This window comes from Heterocephalus glaber, unplaced genomic scaffold (genome assembly GCF_053883595.1).
Source record: "Heterocephalus glaber isolate CG9 unplaced genomic scaffold, H.glaber_assembly_v1.0 deba00001761, whole genome shotgun sequence".
Taxonomy (NCBI): domain Eukaryota; kingdom Metazoa; phylum Chordata; class Mammalia; order Rodentia; family Bathyergidae; genus Heterocephalus; species Heterocephalus glaber.
Window position 1 is genome coordinate 562,500 of NW_028258458.1, and position 27,827 is coordinate 590,326.

General features: G+C 43.0%; 2 protein-coding genes and 1 pseudogene across 13 annotated transcripts; 1 reads left to right on the plus strand and 2 right to left on the minus strand.

Moving 5' to 3' along the window:
- Positions 1-9,234, minus strand: Mbd3l1 (methyl-CpG binding domain protein 3 like 1). Of its 3 annotated transcripts, none has more exons than XM_021245256.2 (3): positions 9,056-9,234; positions 3,572-3,647; positions 1-840 (listed from the first exon to the last, which is right to left on the minus strand). In XM_021245256.2, exon 3 carries the CDS (start codon positions 820-822, stop codon positions 247-249), a length of 576 nt encoding a protein of 191 aa, XP_021100915.1. In that variant the 5' UTR covers positions 823-840; positions 3,572-3,647; positions 9,056-9,234; the 3' UTR covers positions 1-246. The 3 variants fall into 3 exon arrangements, with proteins under 3 accessions (XP_021100915.1, XP_021100914.1, XP_021100913.1); XM_021245255.2 differs by lacking the exon at positions 9,056-9,234 and adding an exon at positions 8,474-8,913; XM_021245254.2 differs by lacking the exon at positions 9,056-9,234 and adding an exon at positions 4,532-4,727 and having other exon boundaries at positions 2-840.
- Positions 4,860-7,344, minus strand: Or2z1 (olfactory receptor family 2 subfamily Z member 1; annotated as a pseudogene).
- Znf558 (zinc finger protein 558) lies at positions 9,220-27,562 on the plus strand. 10 transcript variants are annotated; one of them, XM_013065836.3, is made up of 9 exons: positions 9,248-9,395; positions 10,112-10,207; positions 16,803-16,929; positions 17,430-17,518; positions 18,114-18,240; positions 22,849-22,944; positions 23,810-23,892; positions 24,446-24,496; positions 24,763-27,562. In XM_013065836.3, exons 3-9 carry the CDS (start codon positions 16,899-16,901, stop codon positions 24,766-24,768), a joined length of 483 nt encoding a protein of 160 aa, XP_012921290.1. In that variant the 5' UTR covers positions 9,248-9,395; positions 10,112-10,207; positions 16,803-16,898; the 3' UTR covers positions 24,769-27,562. The 10 variants fall into 10 exon arrangements, 8 of the variants coding, with proteins under 8 accessions (XP_087057933.1, XP_087057932.1, XP_012921290.1 ...); XM_021245241.2 differs by having other exon boundaries at positions 24,446-27,562; XM_013065835.3 differs by having other exon boundaries at positions 9,254-9,355; positions 24,446-27,562.
- Positions 27,563-27,827: the final 265 nt, after the last annotated feature.

The following is a 27,827-nucleotide window of genomic DNA, read 5'->3' on the forward strand; positions in this document are numbered from 1 at the left end:
TGTAACACAAAAATGAAAAATCTTACCCTCCTCACCTGAAACCCAACCTCTCCCTTTGAAAAGAAACTACTGTTCATATTCTCTTGGGGTGCACCAAGGAGTTTAATAAAGAAAAGTATTGGTGTATTTTAAAGTTCTGAGAGATCAAAGCAAAAAAAAAAATCAAAGCTATGATCACTGCAAAGCGGTGCTAAAATAGGATCTTGTCCTGTTTCTTCTTTAGCATCTTCTTTTTCATGGTGTTTATCAAGACACCTTTTGTGGCCCCTTCACTGTCTCTCCCTCACTAGCTAGTCTGTGTGCAATCAGTGCTATGGCCAGTCTTTCTCTTGCTGTCTCCACTTTTCTTTCCTGTTTCTTAATGTCTTCCTCCGTGACCAGAAATTGTTCGCAGAGGAGCTGGGGCACACCCAGACCCATTCCTGGAATCATCTCCACTGCATGGGAAGACAGGCCAAGGCCAGGCAGAGAGCTGGACCGCACACCACCAGCCAGAGCCTCTGACAGGGATGCACTTGTGCAACTAGGTACAAGTGTGCGCAAAGTTTTGGCAAGGTCTAAAGTACTTAAAAGTTCTCCTATGCTACTGGAGGCCTGGAGTCCTTGCAGTCTCTTATACAAGCAGACCTGCTGGGGTTTGTCTAAGTTTGCCTCCCATTGATGGTATCTGACCTCGTTGTCTGGATGGGATGTAATTCTTGTAACTGGTCTCTGGAATGCGTAACTGGACATTCTCAAGGGAATTGAGATGCTTAAGCCAGACTTTGGTTTTGATTGGTTTACGCAGTCACGTTGTTTCCTTTGTGAAATCTTGGCCATCATACTTCTTTTCCTCTTACCCTATTAAACATAAATGGTGAAATTGGATCAACTGTGTGACAATTATCAGAGGTAATTCTCTCTGCTCTTTCCAACTTCCATCCTTCCTCTCCTCCTCTGGGGCTAAATCTGATTAAGCATCTTGGGACATCAATAACCCAATCTGAGTCAGGTGCAGACAACTCAAAATCCAAACTTTCCTCTGTCATCTTGCAGAGCACTCTCCTCTTTTCCTTTTATTTTCCCTTTGTCCCTATCAATCTCAACTATGTGAAACTTGGCCCTGTCTCTCATGACATATGGTCTCCAGTCTTCTTCTAATTCCCCAATGCTGCCCTTCTTCTGCTACTTGACTATTCAGTCAGTCGGCCCATTGTCCTTTTGGTTTTCACAGCTCCTTCAGCACAAAAGTCAGAATGAAATTTTCAACTACCCCACTCTGTGAGAGTCACTCCCAACCCCTGACATTTCATCAACCCAAACAGTCATGCTTAAAATTAATAATTTAGAAAACATAGTTGCCAACCACAAGTTTCTGATTTCTGGCTTCTTCATGCAAACACCTATAAAATAGATACCTCTCCTTAAGAACAAGAGTTACTCCCAACTATATATCTCCATCTTCACCTTACACTTTCATCTTTTTTCTAAATTAACATACACTAATTATGCATACAGTACTTATATGGTACATCATAAAATTTAATACATATATACATTTAGCCATGACTGAATCGGGGCAATCAGCAGTACCACCTCCTCCAACATTTATCACTTCTTTGTGTTAGGAATCTTTACATTTCTCTCTTCCAGGTTGTTGTGGGGTTTTTTTGGGGGGTTGCATTGAGACAGGGTTTCTCTCTGTAGCTCAAGCTGGCCTCAAATTCACAGTCCTCCTGCCTCAGTCTCCCAATTGCTGGGATTACTGCCATGCGCCACCAACCACCATGCTCAATTCTTAGTTGTTTATAAAACATTTAATAAATTATTGTAAATTGTAGTCACCCTGCCGTGCTGTAGAAAACTGGAATTCATCCTTACTGATGAAAGAAAACAGGGGTAGACGTTGACAAACTTACTAAATATGTAACAGGAAATCTCAATAAGAAAGGCTGTGTACATTCCCATCTTACTCTTTTTTTTTTTTTTTTTTTTTTTGAGACAGGGTCTCACTTTGTGGTTCAGGTTGGCCTCGAACTCGAGGCAATCCTCCTGCCTCTGCCTCCGGAGTGCTGGGATTACAGGCGTGAGCCACCATACCCGGCTCATTCCCATCTTACTCTTCCCAAACATACCACTGACCCTTAAATATTAAAGACAGTTAATACTGAGATCACTGAAACACACATCTAGAAACAGAACAAAAGACAAGAAAGGTTAAGGGAAATTTTAGTGGAAAGAAATGACACCTTCTGCTGGGCTCTGGCTATGGTCTTAACTTAGACTGTGCTTTCTCCATTCTAGGTTGTGAGTTGAAACAACTAGCCTGTTACCACACCAAACTATCGAGCAGATAGCAAACACCAAAATGAGTCAACCAGTTGTTTTTCTCCTTTGTACCAGACTTCAGGTTGTAAACATTATTTTCTTCCTTAAATTGTCTTCTGTTACCACTTATTAGCAATGTAGACTATGTCTATGTTTTGGGCAAAATAGATCAATCAGTTTATATGCCATTCCATCAATACTAGCACTCTTTCCTGGGTGACTGTTGGACAACAGGAAGGGGATTTGGGTAAGGAGGAGGAAGGGAGGGAAAAGGAGAATAACGGAGCCCTGGAAGTGATCAAAATATGTTACATGCATGCATGAAACATGGGCCAGGTGAGGCAGTGCACTCCTGAAATCCCTGCACTCTGGGAGGCTGAGGCAGGAAGATCACAAATAGACCCCAGCCTGGGCAACTTAGCAAATTAGTGAAAGCTTGTCTCAAAATAAAAAATACAAAAGGACTGGGGATATAGCTCAGTGCAAAGGTCCTGGGTTCAATCCCCGGAACACAAAGAAAGAAAAAGAAAAGAAAATGCCACAATAAAACCAAATATTCTATATAATTAATAGGCATCGTTAAATATATGTGTATAACGTGTGACCAAAATGATGAATGTTTAAAACTAAAACTAATTCATTACAGTAACAGACCTGTGGCCATTAGTCACCATCTAAACACTCCGCCTCACTTCCAACACATTTATCCCATCCTTCTTGCCACTTTCTGACAGAGCTCAGAAGTCCTCTTTTGTGAGTGTCTTTTCATGCCTGCCTAGAAGTCCTGACTTGATTCCAAAAGTTTATGGAAATTTATGCCAAATAAAAACATTATGGTGCATCCTCATCCACCTTATTCACTGGGCATGGCACCATATAACTTCTGGCTTTCTCCCAATAGCAAAATAACCATGAAAGGTAAATATTTTGAATGGATTCAGGACATCCACAACAACGCAACTAAGGACACTCATGAAAGAGGATTTCCCGAACGGCTTCAGAAAGTGGCAAGAATTATGAGATAAGTGTCCTTGATGTGAGTGGAAATATTTTGAAGTAGATAAATGACAATGTGTCTTTTATTATAATACATTTTAAATTAAATATTCATAGTATAGCTCATATATAACTTATTCCTGTGTATAAGAATTTCACTACCCAGTATCCAACCTTCCCCCCCCATCCCTGTAAGCCTTGGATTCTATGGTCCATGGCCTCAATAATGCCCTTGGAATAATTCAGAATTCCTTACAACTCATCTTACCTGCCTTGTGAAGCTTCAAACCTGGAAGGTTGCTATCTTCTGCCATTTCGTAGTTACTGCCATTTTACGGCAATCACTGAAGAAAAAGCATATAATATGAGATTTTGGTACCAGTATAAAATAAAATATTCAGCATCAACTGGGAAAGATGCATAATACCTGGAAATGTCACTTTCTTTTAATGTGTTGGCATATTGGCTCTTCAAGGTTTTCCCTAAAGACTGTTTCAAATGTTCTCATTTCCTTTTTACTCATATATACTCCAGTTTCCATAAAACTTGCCTGATGTTTCACAGGGAAATTGCAAACTACTAGCTTGAAATTTTAGGCATCTCACTGAGGTGATACTCTTAAGTGAAATAAATAGGACACACATGTAAATACCGAATAGTCTCTGGTGTGAGAAACTGGAAGTGTAAATAAGGACTAAAAGGTATAATAGATAATGTGAAATAGGAAGAAAAGGGGCGAAGGGGAAGGGGAAGTGGGAGGGGTAGGGGAAAGGAAAGAAGGGAATGGAATTAACATGAGAAAATGAAAAAATAGAAACAAAGTCTTTGTAAATAGGGAAGGATGGAGGGGTTGAAGGGAGGGCAGGGGAAGGGGGAAAAAACAAGAATCAAGAGAGATTACATAAAGGTACAAATCCCCAATGATGAATGTCATTATACTGTATACCTAAAATGTACCAATAAAATTAATTTTTTTAAAAAGAAATCTTAGGCATCTAGTTGCCAAATCTACAAGCTTCCATTGTTGTAAAATGTCCTCTAATTATATTGAAAAACCTTTATTTCATCCTCCAATCAGAATCTCATTCTTTTCTTCCTTAGTAACCCTATGCCTCTAATATCCCAGCACAGTCCCTGTATCTTCAGTGTCCCTTTTTCTACTAAATCCTTCATCAGCATTTAAATATGTTTAAATTTTTCTCAGCTACACAGAAACCTCTTGCCTCACCTTCTTAGGATCTCTCTTCAACTACCACTTTCTGTTTCTTCTCCTTAGCATGAACCGCTGAGAAAAACATCTGTACCGTATTTCTCTAACCGACTCCTCAACCCATGCCAAAGTTCTAACTTCCTTCAGCATTCCACAGCTGCTTCCCTGGACAAAGTCACAATGACCCTTTGTTATTAGTCCCAAAGGAACATTTTACTATTCATCTGATAAACTCCTGAGGTAGAAAAACTTCTACATAGGTTTGGAATAACTTTAATATGTGAATGTTATTTTATAGCTGGAAATTTATAAAATCTCACTGAGAGTAGGTCTATCTGACCAAATTCGGCTGACAAATTGAGATGTGGGGTAATTGGAAAGTATAAATTACATTTCTGAGTGTAGTACAAAAACAAAAATAATATAAATGACTGTAGATAATGATAATGCACTGTATGTCTCAAAAAGCGAGAGAAAGCTGGGTATGGTGGCACACGCCTGTAATCCCAGCACTTGGGAGGCTGAGGCAGGAGGATCACTGTGAGTTTAAGGCCAGCTTGGGCTACATAGTGAGTTTATGACCAGCTCAAACTACACAGTGAGATCCTGTCTCAAAAAACTGTGACAGGGACGTGCTCACCCCACAGGGCTCTGGGGTCATCTGGCTGGATTCAGATCCTGTCGCTACTAGGACACAGCAAAAGATGGAGGTAGTGAGGCTGAAGCCAGCAGGCTCGGTAAATTAAGAAGGACAGGAAAGAAAGTTACCAAACCACACCTCTGCTCCACTCAAGCAGCAGAAATGAACACATCCACGTCAAATGAGAGGAACCTGCTGAATCCCATCTGTCACACAATGACAAGGATGCCCAGGATCTGACTATAACCACAAAAACATCACCTCCTAAACTAACAACCCTGGCTGGTGAATTTCACCCAAACTCCGATCGTGCTAGGAACAGCACTCAAATTTTGACTCCACCTCAACTTTCTTCGAAAACGAAGCATATTAAGCAAGAGATGACCAAAAATCACCTCCAGTTTGTGTGTTTTGAAGCAACAGACCTACATGGTGGGTCTGGATCCAAGACTATCCCTGCATACTTCTTCCAAGTGAGTTTTACATACAGTTTCAACGGAATGTAATTTCATGATCATTAGCAAGCAAATGGTCCTTATTATTCATCCTTATATTCTTGTAATCTACGTAGCAATTCAAGCTGAAACACAATAATTTATCTTGTTTTTTCCCTGGTCCCTCTCCAAACACATTATTGCTCCCCAAAGAGCTTAAAATGTACTCCCAGCTCTCAAATGACAATTCGTGTACCCAATAGAAATAGAAAACCAATTAAGACTGGTAATTTTAGTCCTCCTGCCTTGAATAATTTCCCTCCACAGAGTTATCTTCTCTCTTATTGCAATTATGAAGATTACATTTCATTTGACATGAGGAAATTGCAGCAGAAGACCCAAGAGCAAATATTAAAGGGAAAAATGATTAAATACAAAGAATTTGCTAGACAAAAAAGTATATCCCTGTCAGCTCTAATTCTGATAAGAAAATTCCCTATTGTTGTTGGATCACTTAGTGAACATTAAATTCTTGAAAATAAAAAAAAGTGACAGGATTTTTAACATTTTCACCATATACAATTGTACTGCATGTTTATATGTGAGTAGTCTGCCAAGAAAATAATGGGATGGAAAAACAAAGTAAGTGAGACCAGTGGATGGGAGGGAAGCACTCCATGTTGAAGAATCAGAAAAGGTACAGAGGCTAGCTTATGATAGGAAACTTCAGAATGGATACAATGAGTCATAGTAATATAAACACTGCATATGTATTGAATAAAACTGATGCAAGACCACAAGGGTAAGAAGGTGTATTGTGGTAGAAAACTGAATTATGCTACTTCAAATACTATGGTAATTGTTATGGACTGAATTTTTGTTACCTGCAATAGTCCTATATTGAAATCCTACCCCCACAATGTTTTGGTATCAGGAGGCGGGCCCTTTAGGAAGCGATGTCATTACATCATAAATGGAACGTTTATGAATGGGATGTAAATGTGAACCTAACCAGTCTTCCAGGGTGAAAAGCTGAACAAACATTTAACCTTGTAGCAGCTGCACTAAAAAGGAGTGTTTTGAGGATTTGAAGGACTACTGGACACGGACAAGCAGGTCTCTGTGGTCATCGCTTTTGTCTGAATCCAGCTCCGCTGTGCACTTTGACCAAAGTCATTTGCTTCTCCAGGCCCCTCAGGCTGTAGGTGAGCATGGGAGTAATAAGGTTGTACAAGAGGGACATCGTGTTGTCCAGGTGTGGGCTAAGGTAAGCGCCTGGCACCAGGTACGTGAGCACTGATGCACCGTAAAAGCGCCCCACCATGGTGGTGTGCAAGGAGCGGGTGGTCAAGGCCTCATTTCGGGGTTCCTCTGAGCGCATGCGTAGAACAGCCCTCAACCCATGGCCATAGGAGGTGGCGACTAGGGATAGGGGAAGCAGCAAGATCAGCACCACAAAGGTGGACAGCGCCACCTCATCCGCAGAGGAAGGCACCTAGAGGAAGAAATAGTCCATGATGCAGGAGGCACAGGAGGGGAAGTGCAGGGTGATAGGGATCTGGATGGAAGCACTGCGCACACCTGCCAGCCAGGAGGAGCCCACGATGAGCAGGCACACCTGGAGCCTCATGTCCAGCGAGTAGCACGTGGCAGTATAGAAGAATATATGAGCTGCACAATCCCCAAAGGAGAGGGAACTTTCTCCTTGTGGGAAAATCTGATACCACCTTGGGGATGGTGACCAGAGGGAAGACAACGTCAAGGTTAAGCAGAAAGAGGCCCGGGGATTTAGCTCAGTGGTTCTGCCTCCTGCCTTGCAAGCGCAAGGTCCCGAGTTCAATCCCCAGTACCAGAAAAAAAAAGAAAAAAAAAGTTTAAGCAGAAAGTGCCTGGGAGTGTGGAGTCAGGGAGTCTATTCTCATGAAGAACAATAAGAAGGTGTTGCCCAAAAATCCGGTAAAGAATTTAACAACAGCAGAAAGAGGAGCCACTGATGTGGCCCAGAGAGACTGAGAACCCCACAAGAATGAGGTTCAGGGCCATCAGTTGATTTACACCTCCCATGGTTCATGCAATATACCTCCACTGCAGGATAAACAGAAAACCTTTGGTAAGGAGCCTGCGTGAGAAAGGCAAAGATGTCCCACTTTGTGCCAGCTACCAGTGCTTGGAAATGGTTTTCTGATTTAAGTAGAAAAATATGCCATGATCATTTATCTTCTTGTTAGATGAAATCATGCTACAAAATCCTTTGTTTATTCTATTTACTCAGTCCAGAGCTCTCCACTGGGAAATTGAGCAGCCTCCCACATCTGTCCTTGCTGAGTCTTTGCAGCTCCCTCTCCCGGGGCTGCCACAGCCCCCCACCTCCATAATTCCAGACCCCCCTCTCCCCATAATTAAAGCAGGCACTGTGTAGTGAAAGTGGAGAAGGCTGTGGCTGGTGCTCTGTCCAGGAAGGTCCTGGTAAACCGTGCCAGGGAAAGAGACCTCGTTGCCTGAAAAACTAGAATTGGGAGGCTTTGTGCTTCTTCAGGAAGGATTCAGCCAACAGGAAGATCACTAAAGACTGTTCCCCTCGTTCTCCCCTCTGCACTTACCACCATGTTTTTCCTTTATCACATTCATTCTTCACACTCCCTGCTCACCCTATAATTAAAGTCCATGCCTTCCAAGTGCAGGGAATTTCGTCTGCTTTGTTCAGTCTGTACTCGCAGATATTAAAACAGCACAATAAGCATTTATTCCATGAGTATCTACAGCACTCGTACACATGCACACACGTACATACATGTACGCAGTACATCTGGAAGGATGGGAAGGAAACGATGTTATCTCTGGGCAAAAGAACTGAGAAACTGACAGGAATGAGAACATTTTACTGACCTCATGCCACTGTTCGAAGTTTTCCGATGCACTAATCTATGACTTAATCCCCTCTTATGCCCCTAAAGCTCTTACATTAAGATATCTTCTGCCTTGGGAAAGCCAAGTTGTGGAAATGTGCATATATAATCTGATTTTATTGGGCTGTGCGATCAGGACAGACTGAAGAAAAGTTTGTTAAGCGTACGTCTAGGGAGCCAAGGAGTCTCCCCTCCACCTTCCCTCAGCTGATCTCTAATATTCCCTCCCCCACCCCCACCCCCAGGACTATACCAACCCCATCCCACAACCCACAAGTTCTCACCCCTAGAATTGGTCTCCACCTCCTGCCCCACCCCCAGCGCTGGTCTCTGCCCACGTCTAGTCCCACCCACAGCCTGGTTCCAGCCAACCGCTCTATCTTCAGAACTGGTCTCCGCCCACATCCAGCCTCACCCAAAGTCCCGCCTCCAGAACTGGGTTCTTCCTATAGTTAGCACTGTCCACGGCTGCCCACGCCCACCTCCCCGCCCTCACAACTGGTCTCCGCCCACTGTCAGCGCCTTTAGGCCTGGTACCGCCCACATCCTTGTCCCTGCTTACAGCCGGGTTCCTTGGCCTGGTCCTCGCTCCTAGAACCGACCCCGCTCCTCGCGGCTGACCTAGCCCAGAGCCCAACCTCATAAGTGCTAAGCGCCTAGAACACCTTCGCCTGAGAAGGGAGGGGGCGGTCACCTCTCCCGCTCCTCCGACGCAGCCCAGTTCGAACCCCACCCTCCGCAACTGACAGCCAAAACCGGAAGTAAGCTGCGGGCGCCCCGCCTACGACCGGAAGCGGAAGCGCGGAGCCGTACTGTGGGAGGAACCGAGGGTCCCGCGCAGCCCGGCGAGTCTGTTCTGTCCGTGAGTCTGAGCCTTTGGCCCCGAGGGAGGGGCGGACGCGGTGAGCGGAAGGGGGATCGGGTAGGAATCTGGAGAGGGGCCCCAGACATCCCGGGCCACGGGCTCGGCATCCTTCTGTCCTTTAAGGAACCCTGTTCCCTGCCGTGAGGCCTCGGACTCTTCAAGGGTCCTCTAGGTCGGAACCCAGCGCTGGCATCGCCACTGCAGGGACCCCTGTCGCCCTCACCGGGCGCCAGCCTGCATCCCAGGGGACTTGGCCGAGTCTGGACAGTTATGCTTGTCACAGACTTGGGGCGGGGACCAGTGCTGCTGTCATCTAGCGGGTGAAGGCCAGAGATGCTGCTGTGCATCCTATAATGCACAGTGCACCGCCCCACAAAAAAAGAATTGTCTATAGTGTCGAGGTTAGGAAGCCCTGCTGAGGGGCTTTAAAATCTCTGAAGTTCCGAGTGAACTATATAAGCTCAGTCACTTAGAGGACCTCACAGAACATGTTTGCAGTGTCTATAGTCATGAAAAAAAAAAACCAAAAACCTCCAGTCAGTCAAATGAGCAAGTCCAACATCAACTTGCTTTCTCCCATGCCTGACTAGGAATCAGGTAAATCCAGTCCCAGCCAAAAGTCTTTATTACATTGAATTGGTAAATACAAACACAAAAAGAAAAGCTTTTCTATATTTAGCAACAACCACCTTACTCCCTGTAAAAGGCATCAAAAACAATCTTTGTTCCCCTTTTTTTTTTTTTTTTTTTCAGACAGCAAGAGCATCATTGAAGCTTAGACTTGGGTGGAAACCAGTATCAGAATCTACCCACCCCTTCTCACTGATTCGTGGATTTCTGTGTGACCAGGCGAGTATCTTGTGGAATTTGACAACACCAGGGTCCCAGCAGGTTGCTTGCATTGTAACTACAAGGAGCCTTAGTGGGGGTTAAGAAAAATTTCAAGAAAAATTTCGCTTATATTCAAGAGAAAAGTACTAAGGTGTGTATGGTTGTGTGTGTGTGTAAATAAGTAAATATAGTCAAATGCAAATATTCAAAACAGTATTATGGTAAGTAGAGAAATAAAAACTTTCTTGCATGCCATAATACTAAAAATTTCAGGATTTTTGAGGAAACATATAAAATACTTACCTATATTTGTAGTATTACAAGTCTTCTCATTAAATACTAACAGTATTCTTCAGGCTCATTCCATTTGACTACTAAACACCTATAATCCTCCACGAAATTTCAAAAGAGATTATTTAAGTGTCTTTCTGTTAGAAGCAGAAATTTAAAATAGAATTGACGGGGATTTTTTTTTCTAATAAAACTTAAAACATTTGGAAAAATCTGAAGCAACAGTGTGTAGATGGAAGGGTAAAGCATTAGTTTCCAAAAAACATTGTCCTCAATACCTTGCCTTCTGTAGGAATTAGCTTTCTCAGATTTTTTCTGAAATAGCAGTGTAGATAATGGAGAGAATCGTAAGTAATCTTATGTGTAATTGTGGGGTTTTATTAATTATCTGCATGTGTGTCTTTTTCACTCTAGCTTTCCTGTGAGAGTACTGAAGGCATGTTTGCTAGTTACGCAATAGACCCTCTGAGTACACCATTTAGGGTGACCAGCCAGACCTATTTACTCAGGACTGAGGGCGTTCCAGGGCACAGGACATTCAGTGTTCGCACCAGGATGGTTGTTCTCCTCTGAGCCAGGCCTTGGGCCAGATGCATGGATACCCTGGAGAACAAAAACAGACCTTGTCCTACCTCCTCCATGACATGTCCACTCTAACAGAATTAGTATTGATAAGAGTATTGTGGGATGCAGGCTAAGGGGACAGGGAAGTCTCTTGGGAACAACTAATATTTAGCTTGCGAGGAAAAGGTAAGGTTAGATCTAGCTAGTTGTAGGGTTAGACTGGGGCTCCAGGGAACTGTACAAGAGAGGCCCCTGAGCAGGATAGAGCCCAGGGAAGACAAGGATGGCTGAGGTCAAGATGGCAGAGGGGAAAAAGTGTGCTCCAGATCCTAGTGGGAGGCAGAAGTCTGGATTGACTCTAGACTCTGTTCTCAGGCCAGTGGGAGAACACCAAAGATACGGGAACAGGAAGATGATGTGATGCACCATTTGATTTAAGCCCATGGGTAAAACAGACCTTAGGATTCCAAATGAAGAGTTTTTAAGAGGCAAGATAGGGGGCCAGGGATTTAGCTCAGTGGTTCCAGCGCCTGCCTTGCAAGCTCAAGGTCCTGAGTTCGATCTCCAGTGCCAAAAAAAAAAAAAAAAAAAGAGGCAAGATAGGCAGTGTAAAGAAGTAGATTAGGAAGGAGAGGATAGTTCCTGAGCCTGAGTGATGATTGTGGAGTAGGAAAGAGGTAGAAAGATGAGATCGGGAATGTAGAACTGAGAATGATGATGCTCCCATTCCCGTGTGTGTTTGGCAGATGGCACAGAGTACTCGTGTGCACTTGGCTCCTATCTGTGCAAACCTCGGCCTGCCCCTCACCCACAGCCTGTGCCCACCCTCACTTTGCCTCTCCCAGAACCTTTCCCTACATCCTGAAGTTAAGTCAGGCCCGAGTATGCCTAGTGCTGACCATCCACTGTGGTAGCCACATGGAGCTATTTCTTTTAAACCAGTGAAAACTAAATACAATGAAAAAGTCATTATGTCAGTCACATGAGCCACATTGCAAGGCTCAATAGCCACATGTAGCTTGTTAGTGGCTACTGCGTAGGACAGAGGAGAATCAACATTTCTGTCACCATTGAAAGTTCATTGGGCAGTACTGGAAAAAAGTGGCCCATCTTCTGTGCCTGTCTTCCAGCATCAGCATATCTGGGGCAAGGTAGGTGTCAGAAAATCTGTAAACTGACTAGGAACCCTTCCTGCCTTCAGCACAATTTTCAGCTACCAGACAACCTTGAAAAGGACTCAGAGTCCAAAGATGTCCTAGCACCTCCTCCTCTGCCGGCTTCTCTCTTAGGGCACAGTGAACTGCCTGTATCCCAACCCCCTTTCTGTGCCTCAGCCAGTGACTAAAACTACCTGACTGCATATCCATCCTTAATGAGGAGAAAGGAGACATCCTATGCTGGAAAGGGCAGGGAAGTTTGCCAGAGCAGTCTGCGTCAGCTGACCACCCATACAGTCCTGGTTTCCCTGTTTGAGGAGAGAGACTGTATTATTTTTCTGTGGCTACTATAACAGACTACTACAGTGGCTTGAAACAAAACAGATTCATTCTTTTGCAGCTGGAGGTCAGAAGTCCCAAGTGAGTCACAGGCCTGAATTTCCTCTAGTCACAGGGATACTGGCTCTAGGGTAAATCCATTTTTGCCTTTTCCATCATATAGAGATTATCTGCATTCAGTGGCTTGCATTTCTCCATATTTAAAACCAACAAGGTAATACTGTGTTGTCTGATCTCTCTTTGTCTGTCTTTCCCTGTCTTCTCCCTCCCTCTCTGTCACCACTTCCTTCACCTTCACATGATTCTGTCGTCACATTTCCTTCTCCAACTCTGACTCTCCTGCCTCATTTTTTAGGGAACTATGTAATCCAGCCTGTATAATCCAGGACAATCCCCCCATCTCAAAGTCCTTTTTTTTTTTTTTGGTACCAGAGATCAAACTTGGGGCCTTGCTCTTGCGAGGCAGGTGGCAGAACCACTGAGTCAAAGTCCATATGTTAAATGCATCTGCAGAATTTCTCTTCCAAAATAAGGAAGCATACAACTTCTGGGGATTACAACTTGGACAACCCTTTTCTCTTTTGGTGGCTAGAAGTTATTGATCTGTCTTCCTCAAGGCCCAAGGGTCAAAGACTCCCTATAATCACATTTTTTTCACATGGCACAAACTCCATGTCTCTGTCCCCATTTCTGCCCATAGACACCGTTCACTGCTTTCTTTTGAGTACAGGGAGATCACACATAGAAATCTCAAGAAGCTGGTTTTATGGAGTTATATTATTTTGTGTCTATAAGGAGGAGACCTTCCCTTCTCATAAAAAGGAAACATTCTGTAAACCCTGCCTTGTACCTTGGTGTTTTTTTTTAACTTAAATTTATTAGAGATAGTAATTTCTACCAGTACCTAGAGATCTTTTCGGGTTTGTTTTTTTGTTTTGTTTTGTTTTAATTTTATTGGTACATTTTAGGTATACAATGTAATGACATTCATCATTGGAGATTTGTACCTTTACATAATATATCTTGATTCCTATTTTTCCCATATCCTGCCCTCCCTTCAACCCCTCCCCACTTGCCTATTTACAAAGTCTTGGTTTCCATTTTTCGGATGTGTTTTTATTTTGTTTCTGGCTGCATGCTTTTTCCTCATGTAGGTGTCCCATAGTTTATTCATCTGGTTTCCTTTTGATGGTTGGTTGTGTTATTTTCAACCATTTGCTGTTATAAACAATGCCAACAGTGAATAATTTTCCAAATAACTTTTACTTTTTGTGTATCTTTGAGCTAATCCCTGGAAGTGGGATCAACAGGGAAAGAATAAATGTGTTTGCACCTTTGCCTGACACTGACAAGCTCTTCCCATAGGAGCCACACCCAGCCAGGTGGAAGAAAGCCTCTTTGTGCAGCCTTGTCAGCAAAGGCTGTGGTCCCTGGTGTCTTTGCCGATCAGACAGATGGGGACTATTACCAGTAGAGCTGCAGCTTGCATCTCTTATCACCGTTCATGAACCTCAGTGATTCCATCAGGGGTGTTGTCCTGGAGACCATGGTGGTGGACACCGGACGGTGCTCTGCGGGAGAGAGTGGATGTGAGAAAAGGAAACAGTGAAAAATTTTAGCTGGGATGAGGGATGGATGGAGACTGGCCAGTAACTGGAAGAAAAACTGCTCAGAGCATAGGTGTATTTCACTGCCACAGATCCTGGACCTAGCTTGAGTGGCGAGAGGAAACACTTAAAAGGGAAGGCTGGAGATAGACAGTTTCTAGGAAGCCGGAGATGGAACCCGGGGCAGAGTCACCCCAGAGGGGAGGCAGCACCTTGTCCAGTAGAGGGAGAGGGCAGCAAGGCCCGAGTGGAATTTGATTGGTAAGACTGCAAGGTGGGTTCCTTCTTTTTTTTTTTTTGCAGTATTGGGGATCTAACTTAAGACCTTGCGCTTGCAAGGCAGGCACGGTGCCACTGAGGTAAATCCCCATCCCTAAGCTAAATCCCCAGCCTTGGGTTCCTTCTTGAGAAATAGGATGTGGGACTATCTCTGAGCGTGAGGTGATTCATTATTTGTTGTCACCTGACAGCTGGCTCCAAACCCTAGTCATGTAACAATTTATCGTGGCTCATGGCCTGTGGTTCGGAGATTCAGGAGTGGTATGGTCAGAAGGCTGTGGCTCAGGACTCTTGGAGGTTGCAGGAAGCCACCACCTGGGGCTGGGCCATTTGAAGGCTCAAGGTGCTCCAGGATTTGTTTCTGACTCCTCACTTGCTTGGTGGGAGGCAGCTAGAATGTCTTCCCACCAAGCCAGTCAGCTTCCCCTGGACGAGGCATCCACGAGACCAAGGTGGAAGCTGCAGTTCCTTCTGGGACCTGGCCTCAGAAGTCCTCCCTGTCACCTCTGCAGCAGTCTATGGGTGCCCAGGTCACCCTCCTTCTGAGTGTGTTGGGGCTGTGCAGTAACCACCAGGGGACTGGGATCTGCTTAGGAAGCTGGTTGCCATTGGGAGAAGACGGGTGTAGAAGACCCACAGAGATTATACGTTTGAGGACAGGGAAGCTACGTGGACCTGTGGGACCTTCCCCCAAAGTCAAGTGCTCTTTTCATGTTGATGCCTTGCTTGTCCAGAGGTAACCACGTCACAGTCCTTGCGCAGATGTGGCCTTGACCAGGGCGGTGATTAGAATCTGCCTGGCTGTAGTTCTGCTGGCTGGCTGGGGGGGTCTAGGCTGGGGCCAGAACATCCATTGACATTAGGGATGAGGAAATCTGAGCCTGCTAAGTATGAAATAAAGAAAGGAACTGACTAATGACAAACAAGGAAATAGGAGAGAGGGTAGAATGTGGCCTTCGTGTAGTCAGAGAAAAAAGATGAACACAGAAGAAAAAAGAAGTTAGAGGGAGGAGAATTTCTGAATGTTTTGCCCAGCAGTGGGGTAGTGCCAGAGATGACGTGGGCAGGGTGGGACCCATGGGAATGTGGGGCTGAGGTGGGGTAGCCAGGACCATTGGAGTTGACACTCCCCATACCCTGAGGCTGCCTTGTCATCTGAGGTGGGCATGGAGGTTGAAGGAATAATGAGAGTCAGGAGCCAGAGTCTCTAGGGAATGACAAGTTGTTGACAAGAGTGTGACAACAGCTTGGATGGGAAGAATGTGCCACGAGATTCAGGGAAGTCAAGGTTTTCACTGGACCAGTGAGTATCGGTCCCACCATTGGTGACACAAGAAGATAAGCTTCACCAACTATGACATACAGTATACATTTTGGGTTTTCATCTATGGTTCCAGGGTCAAAACTTCCTCCTCTCAGCAGGCCATGGAGACTAAATTTCTTTTCCCTGAGGTAGGTCACAGGGACTCGAGTCATCCCCGCCTTCACCTAGCCATAAGCAGTACTCTGATCTACCATGTCTGATAGTTGTTCATACAGCCCTCCTCACTGAAGAGGGTCCTGCCCCTATCTTCAAAGAAGGGACGCTGTACAGAGACTGAACAGACAGGCCTTGCTGGGTCTCCCATGCAGTCTGTGTGCAGTCCTTCCCGTGCAGTGAAGTCTCCATAGAAACCCAAAGAACATGGTACCATGAAGGAAGGCAGCGTCTTATCCAGCTGAGGGAGACAGGAGCAGTCCTGAGTAGAGAGCTTCCAGACAGCTGCATGGCTGAGGGTCCTGGGAGGTGGAATCTCCACATGCCTTCTCCCATACCTCACCCTGTACATCTCTTCAACCATCTCCCTTGTCATATTCCTTACAATGGAACAGTAAGTGTGTTTGCTTGAATGATGTGAGCTGCTCAAGGAATTTAATCAAACCTCCAGAAGGGGTTGAAGGAACCCTGATTTACAGCCCTCAGTCAGAAGCACAGGTAGAACGACCTGGGGCTGACTGCCATCTGAAGTGGTGGGGGTGGCCTTGGGGACTGAGCCCCCAGCCTGTGGAATCCAACGCTGTTTCCAGGTAGGTAATATCAAAACTGAATTCAGACAGAGGACACCTGGCTGTTGTCCACTGTGGAATCGATTGCTTACTTGCTGACAGGGAGAAGTCCCCACACGTGTGAAGTCTGTGCTGATTGTACTGTGAGAGCAGAGAAGAAACAGACACTTTGCCTTTTTCATGATGCTTAGCCTGCTAAACAGAATAAAGGCCCGCATGGAAGACAGAACTTGCATTTGAAAGGAGGTGTGATGGATGGCTGAGGAAGACGCATCCTCAGCAGCGTGAGAGGGAGCACACCATGCAGACTCTGTGTCCTATTTATTCCAGAGTGCTGCTGCCCCACACCCCGAGGGAGTACGAGGTAGAGTGTTGCTGTTCTTCCACTGCCCTAGTGTGCAGGAGCTTTGCTGTCAGAGTCACAGGATGGCAGCTGCTGTCCTGCCCCCAACTTGTGGTGAGTCCTCAAGTCCTGGCAGCCCTGGGAGTCAGGCTCAAAGGCCCATCCCCAGAGAGGCATGGGAGGGGGCCAGGCAGGTACAGCAAGTAGATTCTGGGAGCCCAAGAACCTGGATCTGATGGGCGCCTCTTGGCATGTGGGACTCTGAGGTTTGGGTGTTGCTGTGTGTGTCACCTGTGTGGTAGAATTAGGCTTAATTCTTCTGTAAAAACAGTGATGCCCTCCAGACTTCACTTTCCTCATCTATGACATGGGAATACTCATCCAGACCCTTGAGCCTTGTTTTCTGGCTGGGGCGAGACAGGGCTGGGTCCTGGTTTCTCATGGAAGCTGTGGGTATCTCTGTGGGGGTGGAGGTTTGCACTGAGTGTGCTCAGTGAGTGCATGTGTTACATGTATGTTTGTTGGTCTGTGTACAATCAGGTGGATGGAGAAGTCTCCAGGGCATTGGAACATAGGGCAGCCTGGATTCTTGTGACTCATTTCTTCTTCCCCAGCTCAGTCCTGCATATACCCAGCCTCTCCTCAGAAAGGACGAACGGGGAAGGAAAGGCTGGTCAGTGAGTTCCTGACATGCTGGTTGCAGGTGAGTCTGAGCTCCCTGTGTCCAAATCATCATTCCCCTGGCAGAAGTTGGACTTGTTCCCTTCAGTGGCCTGGAGCCTCACAGCCAAACCAGGTGCTTGGATATCAAAGGATCCCCAGGCATCTGATGGGGCTGAGGAACTGCCCAGAAAATGTCCATGTATCTCAGCACTCACTGCATTTTCAGAACTCTGCAGAGTCCCTAATGACATCTTGTGCTGTAAAGACTTTAAAGGAAAGTCACATGAAGATGTGACTGTCCTTAACTAGTGCAACTCATGATTGCTTTGGAGAAATCATTTTTCATTACCAGGTATTTCTTCTACTTCCACATTATCTCAGGCCAATTTTAAACCCTCAATACTGTGGGAAATAAGATTTCAGGAGCTCAGTCAGTACAGAAGGCCACCCTGTGTTGAGGGCACTGGACCTCAACAGTGGTCCAGTGAGGGAGTGGGCCCACTGGACACTGAGACTGAGCCCAGAAGCCAAGGCGAGCAGTGCTAAGAACCCTCGCAACATGTCTTGTGCTCTGGTCCCTTCCTGTTCACATTGAGGGGATCCTTGGCTGAGCCATGATGTTTGCAATGGTTTAGGACCTGGTGACCTTTGAGGATGTGGCTGTGGACTTCACCCAGGAAGAGTGGGCATTGCTGGACACATCCCAACGATCCCTGTACAGGGAGGTGATGCTGGAGAACTGCAGGAACCTGGCCTCGCTCGGTAAGCTCGACGCCGTCCTGCGTTTACTTTGTGGCTCAGGTGGCAATACCTGCTTTCACTTTTATTAATTTTAATGATGTAAAATTCACAGAACATAAAGTTCAACATCTTTACATCATTTAAAAATGCATAGTTCAGTGGCTTTTAGTGTGTTCACAGTGTTGTGCAACTCTGTAATCTCAGAACAGTTTCAACACTTCTGCTGTGACTTGTCTATGGTTTACGTGCTGGGAGTTTGATCTCCTGTGAAACAGTATTGAGGTAATAGGGCCTTTAACAGGTCAGGCCCAGTGGGAGATGATTTGATCTGGAGACACCGCCCGCAGAAAGGATTCATATTGTCTTTCTCCAGTGGGTAAGGTCTCCCAGGACCAGGTTAGTTCTCTCGAGAATGGGTTGTTAAAAAGGGAGACCATGATTTGTGATTCAATTCTCTCTATGCAGCTGATTCCCTTTCCTCTTCTGTTCAAAGTTGTACTAAAACCGTCTTCTCAAGATGCCGACACCGTGCTATCTGGACTTTGCAGAAACCAGAATCATGAGCCAAAATAAAGCCTGTTTTCTTTGTAAAGTATCCAGCCTTAGACATTTTGTTATAGCAACAAAAGTTGGATTAAGTCAACCCCTAGAAAACAAAAAACACCCTAGCCCTGTTAAGCGTTCACCATCCAATTACCTCCCCTACTCATGGCCACTGGAAACCACTAATCTGCTTCCTTCCTGAGTTTGCCCATTCAGAACATTTCCTAGGAATGGAATCAAAGAAAGCATGACCTTTTGTGTCTGACTTTTTTCATGTACATAGTATTTCCAAGGTTTAGCTCTGTTGTAGTACGTATCACTGCTTCATTTCTCACAACTAAAGGGTATCCATTATATAGAAAACATCAAATTTTGTTGATCCAGTCATAGGTTGATAAACATTTGAGTTGTTTCTACTCTTCGGCTATTATGAGTAACACAACTGTGACTATTTCTATACAAGTTTTTTGGTTTTGGTTTTGGTTTTTTTTGGCCTGCTGATATCTGATTTTGAACTTCTTTTGAATTTTTCATTTCAGTTGTACTTTTCAACTCCAGAATTTCTATCTGCCATCTTTTTCATGATGTTTTTCTTTTGATAAGAATTTATTTTCTTGATTTCCTTCCATTGTTTTTAGTATATGTGCTGCCAAAGTGAGCACTTGCCATTCTTTTTAAACATATTGAAAATAATTGATTTATTTTCTGTGTCTACTAAGTCCAGTGTTTGGACTTCCTCTAGGACAGTTTCCGCCAATTTATTCTGCTAATTGCATCCCATGATTTGTACTGCTGATTGTATGACAAAGTATTCATGTCATGTTTTTGTTTATTTTCCTGACTCACTATTTTGTTGAAAACTGAAAATGTGGAATATTACAATATAGGTTAAGTATCTCTTATCTGAATGGTTGTTACCAGAAGTCTTTCAGTTTGGGGACTTTTTTTGGACTTTGGAATATTTGCATAAACTTTACTGATTAAACATCTCAAAATTTTTTTTAAGGGGCATGAAAAAGATTGATTAGAGGGAGATATAAGATGCACTCAAGAGCAGAGTGCAGGTGCTCAAAGAAATGAGGCACAACCCAGTTAGGGACTGGGGATCTTTTATGTACCTTGGGAACTATAAATCTGTGGGATTTGATAATCTGTGGTCTAGTCTCAGTCTCAGAGAGCAGGAGAGGATGTCCCACCTTTAGTGAGCTTTTCCTATGGGAAATGCCAAAAGGGTAGTCCCTTCATGGATGAAAGAGGACCATTTACAACTAAAAGGGAGTGGACAGACCTGTTTGCAGCTGAAAGGGAGTTCCCCAGGTGTGCTGTTTTGGAAGAAGGAAAAAAAGTAAATAAACCGAGGCTGTGTTCTGAAGCTGCAGTTTTTCTTTAAAATTCAATTTTTTAAACTTTGATTTCCTTGTCTCTTTTCTACCTAAGTTCATTTCTTCTGGCCTACTTCATCTTACCCCTGGAGACTTCCATCCCTTATTCTTAAAGGATTGCACTTTCCCTCTCCCCTCCCATGTGGTGGGAGTCACTAGGCTCCTCTTCCTGGCAGCTCCCCACTTTTTTGGAAAGCAGCAAAAAAAATACATTAAAGGGGTTTGAGTTTTCTGACAGATGAAATCCTGAGTGGGAGACAGAGGAAGAAAAACAAATTACTGGGAAGTTATGCTTCAGAGCCAAAGAGATTGGGAGAAAATAACTCTTTAGAGAAAACACTTCAGAGGCGCAGGGGATTGGAAGAAAGTGGGAACAAAAATAAAATAAATCGTGCCGGGGATTTAGCTCAGTGGTTTTGCCGCCTGCTGCGCAAGCGCAAGGACCAGAGTTCGATCCCCAGTACCAAAAAAAATAAAATCAATAAATGAAGCCATTTGGCTGGAGTTACCAAAGGATGCCTCTTCTTTTACCTTCTGCCCACTGGCTCGCCAAGAAAGATGTCATGGGTGGGTCTGAGGGCCCCTAGGCCGAAATAAGGAATTTAACACACCCCTTAAAATGAGTATGCTGGGCCGGGGGTTTAGCTCAGTGGCACTGCCTGCCTGGCACGCACAAGGCCTTGAACTCAATCCGTGGTACCAACACAAAGAGTAAAATTAGTCTGGAGGTTTGCTGACTCCTGTCACAGAAAAAAAAAAAAATTTCAGGAAATGTTAGTAAAAGAGGCATAAGAAAGATTTATTAGGACCGGGGATTTAGCTCAGTGATTTTTGCCACCTGCTGCGCAAGCGCAAGGACCCAAGTTCAATCCCCGGTACCAAAAAAAAAAACACAAAGATTTAGTAGAGGGAGATATAGGACAAACTCAAGAGCAGAGTGCGGGTACTCAAAAGAAATGAGGCACTGGCATCCCAAATTTGAAGTCCAGGATGATCCAGAAGATAAAACTAAGGTCAGTGCTCAAAGAGTTTTGGGTTTGGGAGCATTTCTGATTTTGGATTTTTGAATTAGGCTTACTCAACCTATGCAGCAATTCTGGAATAAGATTTTACTCCCATGTTTTACAGTTTGTTATGGATACATATTGATTGTAGGTATCTTTAGTGATGCTTTAGAACTAACTTTGTAATTCCTGTATTTTTCACGTGTGGCCACTAAAATCTCTTTTTCATCAGCTTTATAATCATCTAGTGTTTTGACTGAGTGTTACAGGGCCAGGCAAGTTCAAACTATAGAGATGCGCCACACTCTGAATTAAATTGATTCCTCTATTATCATAGCTGGGGATCGAGAATGGCTCATGCTAGAAAAGTTCTTGACAAAGGAAAGGCAGTTTGCAGGGTCCTTTTAAGGGCTCTTCTATTTGGGGAGGGCGCAGGGAGGGGGGGAGCACAAGAGGAATTTCACAAGAGCAGGACTTTGCTAAGTCAGCGGGGCTCAAGCAGTTTCACACAGTTAAAATATCACACAGGTCTTCTATCCAAGGTAGGAAAGATAACATAGTTACAGACTTAACACAGGTACAGAGCATCCTGTTTGCAAGGCAGTAAAGTTAACATAGTTGCAAACTCACATAGGGTGCAGTGGTCTATCATGCATTAACTGAGGGGATTCCCAAGACGCGGAGGAAGGGGAAGGCAACCCCCCAGAATTACTCGACTTGACACAAATGCAGTCAGGTGCACAAATGGAGTCAGGTTAGTTATCACAAGAGATTTCTTTAAAGGCTTATAACCATAAACCAAAATCCCCCAGTCTCTCCAGATAGGTTCTGTCTATATATAGTCATGTAAATACTAAAAGTAAGCTAAGCAGCTTACCACTTTTCTTTGGCTTTGACTTCTGTTTGTGTAGAGCCTGAAGGTCAGCCAGAGGTGAGGGTTTAGTGCCTTCTGTCTTTTCTGAGCACACAGCCAGTCGTGGGTACATGCATGGCATTCTGGAGTCCTAGGAATATTAGGGAGATTTTACAAATTTTTCCCTACCTTCCATCTCAGACTTTTGGTTAGTACTAGTTTTGTTTGCTTCTATTGCTTTCTCTTGCCTTTGGCAGTATTGATTAGTACATTGGCCTTTAAATGTGTGCCTCACATGTGTAGCAGGTAGGCAGCTCAGTCCTCAGAGTTTGGAGTCAGGTAAATAAAGGAAACCCCCTGAGCCAGTCAGAGACTTCAGGAAGCCCCAGGACAGGCCAAAACAGGCACAGAATATGTTTCATTTTGTTCCCTTCAGGACTAGCAGTGCTGACTGTAGGCTTCAAAGCCATGGTCAAAGCAGAGGAAGGGAAATGGGCCTGAGCCAATTAAAATGTAATAATGGTCTCTTACCTAGATTTAGCTTTTTTTCTTTACTAGACATTCTGATTGCTAGAAACTTTTTTTTTTTTTTTTTTTTTTTTTGGCTGTAAGCTTTTGAGAAGTTTCCAAAGTACAAGTTGAAAGTGCCCCTGTCTTTGCAAGTTTATTTCTTGCTTTTGTGGAGGGATGGGGTTTTTGAGTTCGCTGTCATCATTTTTCAGAAGTCTCTTAAGGACTTCTATGTTCCTAGGTCTGTACAGGGACTTGACAATAAATTGTAAATGAGACGTACTGTCTCCATTCTCATGAAGTAGCCTGTATATCACATGTAGTTTCTCTTAAATAGGGTGTCATGTTGGTAAACCCAGTCTGATCTCCCAGCTGGAGCAAGAAGATAAAGTGATAATAGAGGAAAGAAGAAATCTCCCAAGGACCTGTCCAGGTGAGCTCCAGGTGTATATGAGCCCTTGTGAGAAATATCTGTGGTGTGGCCAGGGACTCAAGAGTTAGTAATATTGCATAAGTTAATTTCAGTCAGGAAACTCTGTAAAGTGCCTTCTTTTTCTGACAAAGATGAACATGGGGCTGGGGATTTAGCTCAGTGGTTCCACCGCCTGTCTCGCAAGCTAAGGACCCGAGTTCAATCCCCGGTACCAAAAAAAAAAACCAACAAAGATGAACATGAACATTTGGGTTGAGATTCTCGTGTTCCTTCCTCTTTAACTTTTTGTTTATCTCATATTTTAGTCTCTTGAGTACATTGCTTTTTAAAATTTGAGTCCCACTTTTCATTCCTGATTATTCCTTGTCAATCTCAGTGTTTCTAGTATCTTGCTTTTTTGCCATAAAGATAAACTTGAGTCCTTTGTAGGAAAAAGGATGCTCCTTAGACCATAATGTTAAATGAAATATATCAGACACACAAGCTTAAATAATCTCATGGTTTCTTTTAAGTAAGAAACCCAAAATATATATAAAGAGCAAAATAAAAGATGGATAATAGGAAGTAGGGAGATAGATCTTTCTCAAATGAGAAGGGGATCAAGCGATGGGGGAGATGAAAAGGATGAAAAAAAGGAATTGAAATGTTATGTACATGTACCAGCTCCCCACAAGGAGTGTAAACATTACGTACTGCAAACATGTACTAATAAATAAGTTAAATTCTAAAAAGAAATTAATACCTAAAATTTTCATAATTACCTTTCACTGCAAAAATTCTGATCTCTTGACTCCACCTTTGCTAATTTCTGTACCTTTCCATTTCTTTTTTCCATGAACCTAAGTTTCTTCTCACTTTGTTTCAGATTTGGAGACTGTACTCAAAGCCAAATGGCTAACTCCTAAGAAAGATGCTTTTAGAAGAGAACAAGTAAAAGGTGTAAAAACGGTAAGACCAACATGGATGATTTGTTTTTCTACAGTAGAAAAATGTCATAAGTTAGAAAAGACACAAAGTAACCCAAAGTTAGACTTGAGAAATAGTGTCATTGAATAGACTCTGTGAAACTACTGTGATTTGGGAGGAAAGTATAAGTTAGCTCCAAACTTATTTCTTCACTGAGACTTCACACATGAAATACTTAATGAAATAAATATTTCATTAAATATGTGACAGCATATTAGCTATTCAAAACATTAATTAGTCTTTAAATTATTAGAAAATAATTTTATGGGGCCAGGGATTTAGCTCAGTGGTGCCGCTGCCTGCCTCACAAGCTCAAAGGCCCGAGTTCGATCCCCGGTACCAAAAAAAATAATTTTATGAATATGAAAAAGACTTACAGCCAAACATTTGTTGTTTTTAACTTCTAAGGACTTAAACAGGGCAAAAAACAGTAGCCTAAACATCAGTTTTCATGATGTAGAATTCCTGGGAGAGACAGTTTGTACAACATGAAATGTCAAAAATATTATAAATTAATTTATTCATCTCTTAACAGGAGAGAAGTCGTCATGGAGTGAAAATCAATGAATGTAATCAGTGTTTTAAGGTATTCAGCACAAAGTCTAATCTTACTCAACACAAGAGAATTCATACTGGAGAAAAGCCCTATGACTGTAATCAGTGTGGGAAATCCTTCAGCAGTAGATCTTACCTTACTATTCACAGGAGAATCCATAATGGGGAGAAACCCTATGAATGCAATCACTGTGGCAAAGCCTTTAGTGATCCCTCATCCCTCAGACTGCACGTGAGAATTCATACCGGAGAAAAACCCTATGAATGTAACCAGTGTTTTCACGTCTTCCGCACTAGCTGTAACCTCAAGAGCCACAAGAGAATCCATACAGGGGAGAATCACCATGAATGCAATCAGTGTGGAAAGGCCTTCAGCACAAGGTCATCTCTGACTGGACACAATAGCATTCATACAGGAGAGAAACCTTATGAGTGCCACGATTGTGGGAAAGCCTTCAGGAAGAGCTCCTATCTGACACAGCACGTGAGAACTCACACAGGTGAAAAACCCTATGAGTGCAATGAGTGTGGCAAGTCCTTTAGCAGTAGCTTTTCTCTAACAGTGCATAAGAGAATACATACTGGAGAGAAACCCTATGAATGTAGTGACTGTGGGAAAGCCTTTAATAATCTTTCAGCTGTTAAGAAGCACTTAAGAACTCACACTGGAGAAAAACCCTATGAATGTAACCATTGTGGAAAATCTTTCACTAGTAACTCTTACCTTTCTGTGCACAAGAGAATACATAACAGGTGGATATGAATTGGGATGAGAAATTACTATGAGAATGTCTAGGAAAGCCCTTGTTGACCTCTCAACTTGAGAGAACTCACAACAGATATACAGGTTATCTGTTGCTGCCTAAAAAATCATCCCCCAAAACTTTGTGGCTGTAAACAATTCATCATGTCACAGTTTCTGGAGGCCAGGAATTCAGGAACAGCTTAGTTCTGTAGTTCTGGGTCAGGATCTCTCATGAGATTGTAGTCCAGATGTCAGGTAGAGCTGCAGTCAGCTGAAGTCTTTAGTCTTTACTGATGAAAGGTCTACTTCCATGTGGCTCCCTCCCGTGTCTGGAAACTAAGTGCCGGTTGTTGACAGGAGACCTTCAGTTCCTCATCATGTAGGCTTCTCTACAGGGTGAGGTATTTCCACACTGTGGCAGCAAGTTTTTCCCAAAGCAAGTGCTGGAAGGGAGTGCCAGTAAAGAATCCACAGTTTTTTTATGATCTATCATCAGAAAAATGTATTTTCACCTCCATATTATACTGGTTACACACAGACCAATTCTAATACAGTGTGTTAGAAGATTACAGCAAGTGTGAGTACTAAGAGATCACTGGGAACCATCTAGGAAACTTGCCATGAAATTGATGAAGAAAAGCCTTCAACACACCTTATCTTTCCAATCAGTGTGAAATGGTATTTAGTAACTCTCCTGTTAATTTACTTAGGAGAGAAACCTACTGAGTACAATCTCAGTGATAAAACTTCCAGCTCAAATTCACATTAATATTCTTCAGCAAAACCTGAAGAATGAAAGGAAAGCCTTCAGCTCTAGCTCCTGGGAGTTATGTAACAGCTCCCACTGGGAAAAACCCTATGGAGATCATCAGAATGTAAAAAGCCTCCTATGATGATCACCCTTTCAGAGGCACACATGAAATCAGATGTGGAAAACTCTATAGCACAAGTGTTCATGTTACTGAGTACATGATGGTGGAGTACTCTGCAGTGACCATAGGAAAGCCTTGAACATTCTTTACTTTTAAAAAGATAGGAGAATTTATTGTGGAGAAAACTGTTGGACATCATTGGTATTGGAAGACTTTCCATTTTCCCACATTGGGTAGAAGACTTGTGAATACAAAGAAAGGGGGAAAGCTTTCTAGGATGTCACTTAGGAAAAACATGAAAATTCTCCCTGGGTGTAAAACCTATGAGTATTTTGAAAATTTTTCAGTGATTTCTCTTCTGAACACTTACATGGTGGAACAGCCTAGGAATGTAATCTATAGTAGAATGCCTAGCCTCCACTCTTCACTAAGGGACTACAAGATAATTGATACTGGGAATAACAGTATAAGTGAGTCTGGAGTTAGCATTACCATTGTCTAATCTGTAGGTTTGACCACTAAATCATTAATTTTAGTCTTTGGTTCATACAAACATGTATCTGTTCCTCAAAATAAACCCTAAGTTACCTTCCAAAGTTTGAATGCAATCTATTTATTGTAATTTGCTCTTTAAAAACGTAAGTACATTATATATCCAAAAAGGTACAGAATTTCTAAATATCTCCTGAATCCTTTTACTTATATGAAATTAGATAATACCTTTGATACTTTTTTTCCTGTTAGTGATATTTTTGTCAGAATGTGTGGACTTCATTGTATTGATTCTTTTTTCTGTTTCTATACTAGTATGGCAAATACCATTAGCTTCTTTTGCAATGCTTGTACTCCCCTCCGTATTTACTTAAAGAAACATTTCCTTCAAGTTGTCTGAGCAATATTGAAAATAAGCCACCAGGCTTTCTTGAAGCCCAGAAAGATGATGTTCCATTCTGCTGACTATGAGAATTAGATAGAAGGCTCTTTGAGGGCTTGAAGAGCCATCTGACTTGTTTTCTATTTACCTTACCCATCCCTAATGGAAAGTGGCCTTGAGGTCTGGAGAATAAAGAGCTACACACACACACACACACACACACGCACACACAATGAAAAGATCTATAGTGAGGCAGAAAAACCAGAATGATTTTAATTTCCCCAACGCTGCTGATAGGCTATGTCAGCTCTGCACTGCTTATTAAGACTTTCTCTTTGTGTGAGTAAAAGTAACCCTTAACTGGTTGAAGCCAAAGTGATTTGTTATTTTTGAGGTGTTTTGTTAACTTCCAACTGAATACAGTATTTTTAACTGCTAAACTTAGCAGTTTGCCCAGTGTTATCCATGTTATATGTTTCTTTCAAAATGCTGTATATTATCTAATATGTAGATACAGGGTATAAGGATATTAATTGTGTTTTCGTTGTACAGACTTTTTTCTTTTAACTTCAGTGATAATGGTGTAGTAAAATCTTCCGTTATGAATATGGGCTAACATTCTTGTAATTCTGTCTTTTTTTTTTACTTATTTATTTTGATAATGCTGTAACTGGATGTATACAGGATTAGATATTTTCATGTGAATTGTTTCTTTTTATGGAGGTCCCACATTTTTATATAGCTAAGGATTATAGTGCCTTCATAACAAATAGTCAAATATATACCATGTTTTGTACACAGGCAAAAGTACTTTATAAATCTTAACTATTGAGTACAGTAATACCTCAGTTCACGAATGCTTCTATTTGCA